Below are 6,000 nucleotides of genomic sequence, written 5' to 3'. Positions count from 1 at the left end.
CATCAACCGCTGCTCAAAGATTTTGGCTCGAAAAAAGGTATACCAGTTTACACAGCCAATCGTCTGCAACGATGGGCTTTAATACTTCTCCTGTATGATTTCGAGATCCAACACATCTCGACGATGAATTTCAGCTACGTAGACTTCCTGTCCCGGCTGATGTCATTACAGCGCAGACCAGATGAAAATTACGTCATAGCTGCCGTCTATGTCGAATCCGAAGGAAAGGCGATTCTCAAAGACTCCATAAACAATCTGCCAGTCACACATCAGATGATAGTGGCTGAGACACGTAAGGATGCTGTTCTGCAGCAAGTGATTAGTTACATCGATGAAGGATGGCCAGCAAGCGTGAAGCTAATCACCGATCCTGATGTGAAGAAGTTCTTCGTCAGACGTGAGGGACTTCAAGTCGTCGATAACTGCGTCATGTTCGGCGATCGAATCGTCGTTCCATCAAAATTCTGGAAGTGAATCGTCCGCCAGCTACATCGTGGACACCCAGGAATGGAGCGGATGAAGTCTCTGGCACGCAGCTACATTTACTGGCCGAATATCGACGACGATGTGGTGAAATTCGTTCGTCAGTGCAATGCATGTGCTGAAGCAGCGAAGGCTCCGACGAAAGCGGCTCTGGAATCATGGCCTCTCCCGGACCGGCCGTGGCAACGAGTACACGTTAATTTCGCTGGCCCAATCGACGGACATAACTATTTCGTAATTGTAAATGCCTACTCTAAGTGGCCCGAAATTTTTCGCCACCACGACAACAACTTTGGATCTGCTTCGTGAAACATTTTCCCGTTACGGCAATCCAGACACGCTAGTCTCAGATAACGGAACGCAGTTTACGAGCGGATAGTTTCAACAGTTTTGCAGTGAGAATGGCATCAACCATATTCGTACTGCTCCATACCACTCGCAGTCGAATGGCCAAGCTGAACGTTTCGTGGATTCCCTCAAACGCGGCCTTAAGAAGTTAGGTAAGGGGGAATCACCAACATTACAGCGTCTACAGACGTTTCTTTCAGTGTACCGATCAACACCCAACCGGAATACACCTAAGGGAACGTCTCCAACCGAAGCGTTTTGAAAAAGAACGATGCGCACTACGTTGGATTTGTTGAGGAAACCATCTCCTCCGACTGCAGCCGTTAATCACAAACAAAATGAACAATTCAACAAACGGCATGAAGCGGTCAAGCGATCATTTGCAGAGAATGACTTGGTGTATGTTGAACAACACATACACAACAAAAAGTCGTGGGATTATCAAGTTTTTTACGAGCCAAATTAATGCCAAATGCAAAAAAATAGATTTGAACACATTTTATTTAGTTAATTGACTGAGTCAAACGAGCTGCTTTGATCTACACGGAGTGAAATTTCGAGCTATTTTTCGTCGCAGGCGCCGTTGTCTATTCTTTATGTCTATTCTATTCGATTATTTCGTGTACAAGTTGATTGCTTCTTTTCTACCGTGTTTGAGAGCTCTTCTGGCGTTCCACAGGGTAGCAACCTGGCACCACTACTGTTATGTATGGTCCAACCTGCTGTTGGGAATTATTGCGCTACCTCGCCAACCGCGTTTTGACGTCTGTCAATTTCGGGCGCGCCTTCGGGTTAAGCTTCACTTTTACGCACTCCCGCTCTATCTTGAAAACAAACTTAACGTGAATCAAACTTGAACCGAATTATTAAACAGAAAAAACAACATATTGGTGTCAGAAGTGGGTTTCCTCACAAAGTGAAACGGATTGAAAAAACAATGGCTCAGCTTGATCACGAATCTATGACACAGCTTTCGACAATGATCGCCCAAGCGATAAAATCGGCAATAGGTACACCCAACGCGCAGGTGAATAGAGACGACGCTGCTCCCCAACCAAAAGTGCCAACATTCTCGCACCCGGCTTTTCATGCGTCGGATGAATCAACAGTCGAAGACTATTTTAACAGACTGGAGTGGGCGCTAAAATTGAGCAATATCCCCACCGATAAATACGCGGACTATGCGCGCGTGCACATGGGAACAGAATTAAACAATGCTCTTAAATTTCTCGTCACCCCAAAGCGGCCAGAGGAAATTCCCTACGAAGAGCTTCAAAAAACACTCAAAAACCACTTCGACCAGAAGAAGAACAAGTTTGTCGAGAGTGTCAAATTCCGTAACATTTTGCAACAAAGGGGCGAAACGATTTCTCAATTTGTTCTGCGACTCAAACAAGGGGCTGCCTACTGTGAGTATGACGATTTTCTCGACAGAATGTTGATTGAACAAATGCTCCACGGCATGGAAGCACGCGACATTTGTGACGAAATCATCGCAAAAAACCCCAGCACGTTTAAAGAAGCTTTTGATATCGCATTAACGCTCGAAGCCACACGGAATACAGTTCGTGATATCTCCACGGCGACACCGTCGGCGTCAGCAGAAGCTACCAATAAGTTGGGTTATGAAAACCCTCAGACTACAAAGCAACAACCATTCCGTCGAGCAGAACCTCCTACCAAAACGTTCGCTTCACATTCCAGATGGACACACGAACAAAGCAACAACACTGCAGCTACGCCCTGCAACGGCTGTGGTGGGCCGCATCCAAGAAGCCTTTGCCGCTTTCGCAACGCCCTATGCCATACATGTAACAAAAAAGGTCACCTTTCGCAGGTTTGCCGAGCAGGAAACACACCACGCAAACGATCGAATATTGATCAGGTTGCGGATTTCAACATCGATCCCGTACTATCCATTAATACGATACGCAACTCAGCTCCCGCTGCCAAATTGATGATCGATATAAAAATTGATGGAAAACGCACCAGCATGGAACTCGACACGGGAGCACCGTGTGGGATTATGGGGGAGACCACGTTACGGTCACTAAAAACAAACTATTCTTTTCTTCCTACAGGTAGGCAGTTTACCAGCTACACCGGTCACCGCATCCATTGTCTGGGCCGATTGCCCGTAAACGTGTCTGTTGGCACGGTAACCCGTCGGTTAAACCTGTACATAGTAGCGGGACAAACAGACGCCCTCTTCGGTCGTGAGTGGATCGCCCAATTCGTTGATCAGATAGACCTTGGCAAAATGATAGCTCCAAACACACATGTCAACGCTGTTACTAGCTCGAAGCTCACGATAGAACACGAAACCCAGTTTAATTCGTTGCTCGACAGTTTCCGTTCCGTGTTTAGCGACGTTCCAGGTAAATTGACCGGACCACCAGCATCAGTGCATCTCAAACCTGATGCAACGCCAATTTTTGCTAAAGCCCGAGATGTGCCATTGGCGTTACGCGATAAGTACGCAGCAGAAATCGAAAAAAACTCAAATCAGGGTTTTACGAAAAGGTGGAATTTTCCGAGTGGGCTTCGCCGACCCACGTTGTGGCTAAGAAAAATGGTAATATCCGAATTACTGGCAACTATAAGCCCACAGTAAACCCAAGAATGATTATTGACGAACATCCTATACCCAGAGTGGAAACCATTTTCAACCGTATGAAGGGAGCCACACTTTTCAGCCACTTAGACCTAACCGATGCGTACACGCACTTGACAATCGATGAAGAGTTTCGTAAAATCCTCACCCTGAATATCTCCACGCATGGACTCATACTTCCGACACGAGCTGTGTATGGCGCGGCAAATATCCTTGCTATTTGGCAGCGCCGAATGGAAACAGTACTACACGGCTTAACCAACGTAGTGAGTTTCTATGACGACATTATTGTTTTCGCTGCCGATTTCGAAGCACTGCTAGTAGCCCTCGATTCCACATTAAGTCGATTGCAACAGAGTAGTCTAAAACTAAATCGATCAAAATGCGTGTTTGCGGTACGATCCCTTGAGTGTTTGGGACACTGCATCGACCAAGAAGGTTTGCACAAGTCCTCAAAACATGTTGAAGCCATACGAGATGCACCAAGACCATGAACACCAGAAGAGTTGCAACTTTTTTTAGGCAAAGCAACCTATTATTCGGCATTCATTCCTAATCTCTCTGCGAGAACGAAAGTACTGCGTTACATGTTGCAAACAAGCAATTTTGAATGGTCACCAGAAGCAGACGTATCATACCAAGACGTGAAAGAAACATTAATATCACCACAGGTCCTCATGCAATACGACCCAACCTTACCGCTAATTCTAGCTACAGATGCGAGCAAAACCGGCTAAGGTGCAGTTCTTTCTCACCGTCTGAGTAACGGAACAGAACGTCCAATCGCCTACGCTAGCTGCAGTTTGTCATCAACCGAGCAACGCTATCCGGTCATTGATAAAGAAGCTTTGGCAATCGTGTGGGCCATTAAGAAATTCTTTCACTACTTGTACGCACGCAAGTTCATACTGATCACAGACCATAAACCGCTGACTCAAATTTTTTATCCGGAAAAATCATTACCAACCCTGTGCATCAGTCGGATGGCGAATTATGCCGACTATTTGTCACACTTCAATTTTACAATTGAATACAGACCAACAAACCAAAATACCAATGCCGACTATTGTTCCCGTATCCCAAGTACATCTACACTATCTGATGTCAATTGCCTTTCTCTTCATGAGGGAGGAAATGCCCAAGACGAGTTTGAGAGCTTTGTCTTGCACCAGATCCAACAGCTACCAGTACGAGCAGAACACATCGCGCACGAGACACGCAAAGATCCTAACCTCGGGAAAATCTTACAGGAGCTCGAAATGGGCCGAAGTCTTGCACACGCTGGATACAAAGCACCAGAAGCAAAGTATACATTGGTAGCTGGCTGCCTGCTATTTGAACACCGGGTGGTTATCCCAACAATCCTCCGCCCAGCGATCCTGAACGACCTACATACTGGGCACATTGGTATCGTAAAAATGAAATCGATGGCACGTTCCTATGTCTACTGGCCAGGGATAGATATGGAAATCGAGCGAACCGCCAAATCGTGTGTACAATGCGCACAACAAGCGACAGCACCACCGAAGTTCAGTAGTCACCATTGGGAGTACCCATCCAACCCTTGGGAGAGAATACACATCGACTACGCTGGACACGTATCAGGAGCGATGTTATTGCTGGTGGTTGACGCGTACAGCAAGTGGGTCGAAGTAAAAATAACGCACTCCACAACATCTGCCGCCACCATTGATCTACTAGAAGGACTGTTTGCTACGTATGGTGCGCCAGTAACAGTAGTGTCGGATAACGAAACCCAATTTACATCCGCCGAGTTTAAATCGTTCCTTCAAAGAAGTGGTGTAATATTCCATAAACTATCCGCACCGTACCACCCGGCGACGAATGGACAAGCTGAACGCTACGTCCAGACAGTGAAGCGTGCATTGAAAGCGATGGGAACATCAAGCCATAACCTACAGGCAAACCTCAATCTCTTCTTACAAGAATATCGCAAAGCACCTCATAACGAAACAGGAGAATCACCAGCGAATCTGTTCCTGGGTCGAAACATCAGAACACGCTTAGATCTAGTTCGACCGCAAAACACACACGCTAGACTCACTGAAAAGCAACATATGGAATTCAAAGCAAATTATCGCTCTTTCTTGCCGGGACAACTAATCTATTGCTTATCTGGTAACTCGCAAATGAATAAGTGGATGCCGGCAACGGTGCATGCTCGCTTAGGAGACCTACATTACGATGTTTTATATCAAGGAAAACATCTGAAGCGACATGTAGACCAGATCATATCTTTCCTGAGCAACAATCAGTCCACCTAAGTAACGAACGAACTGGAGACAACCCGAGCAGGTAGAGAAAATCAACACAGGCACTACTACGGCAACACCCAACCGACACAACTACGATCCAGCGGAGAAGATTCCCCAGACATGTCCACCGATGGAACCGAGTCATCGAGTATAGAGTACGCAACAGCGATTAGCAGCCCCGAACCAATTGCTAGAAACACTCCACCAGTACTACGTCGCAGCGACAGGGCACGCCGCCCACCTCTGAGGTACTCGCCGTAGTTCCTCTTTAAGAAGGGA

At 46.5% G+C, this 6,000-nt stretch overlaps 2 protein-coding genes across 2 annotated transcripts; both read left to right on the top strand.

The window, feature by feature from the left end:
• The first annotated feature begins 507 nt into the window (after positions 1-507).
• LOC121600803 (uncharacterized protein K02A2.6-like) lies at positions 508-1,093 on the top strand. Its single transcript, XM_041929562.1, is given in 2 exon segments — positions 508-755; positions 757-1,093. Coding segments are annotated over 2 exon segments (585 nt in total).
• Positions 1,094-1,812: 719 nt separating this feature from the next.
• On the top strand, positions 1,813-3,610 carry LOC121589202. Its single transcript, XM_041907925.1, has one exon. It carries the CDS (start codon positions 2,027-2,029, stop codon positions 3,443-3,445), a length of 1,419 nt encoding a protein of 472 aa, XP_041763859.1. The 5' UTR covers positions 1,813-2,026; the 3' UTR covers positions 3,446-3,610.
• Positions 3,611-6,000: the final 2,390 nt, after the last annotated feature.

Source organism: Anopheles merus, chromosome 2R (genome assembly GCF_017562075.2).
Source record: "Anopheles merus strain MAF chromosome 2R, AmerM5.1, whole genome shotgun sequence".
NCBI classification, from domain to species: Eukaryota; Metazoa; Arthropoda; class Insecta; order Diptera; family Culicidae; genus Anopheles; species Anopheles merus.
This window is presented reverse-complemented; position numbering and strand designations above follow the sequence as displayed.

What these genes read in the sequence shown, in the direction of transcription:
- LOC121589202 (XM_041907925.1), top strand. Translation starts at nt 2,027, where the DNA reads ATGGGAACAGAATTAAACAATGCTCTTAAATTTCTCGTCACCCCAAAG.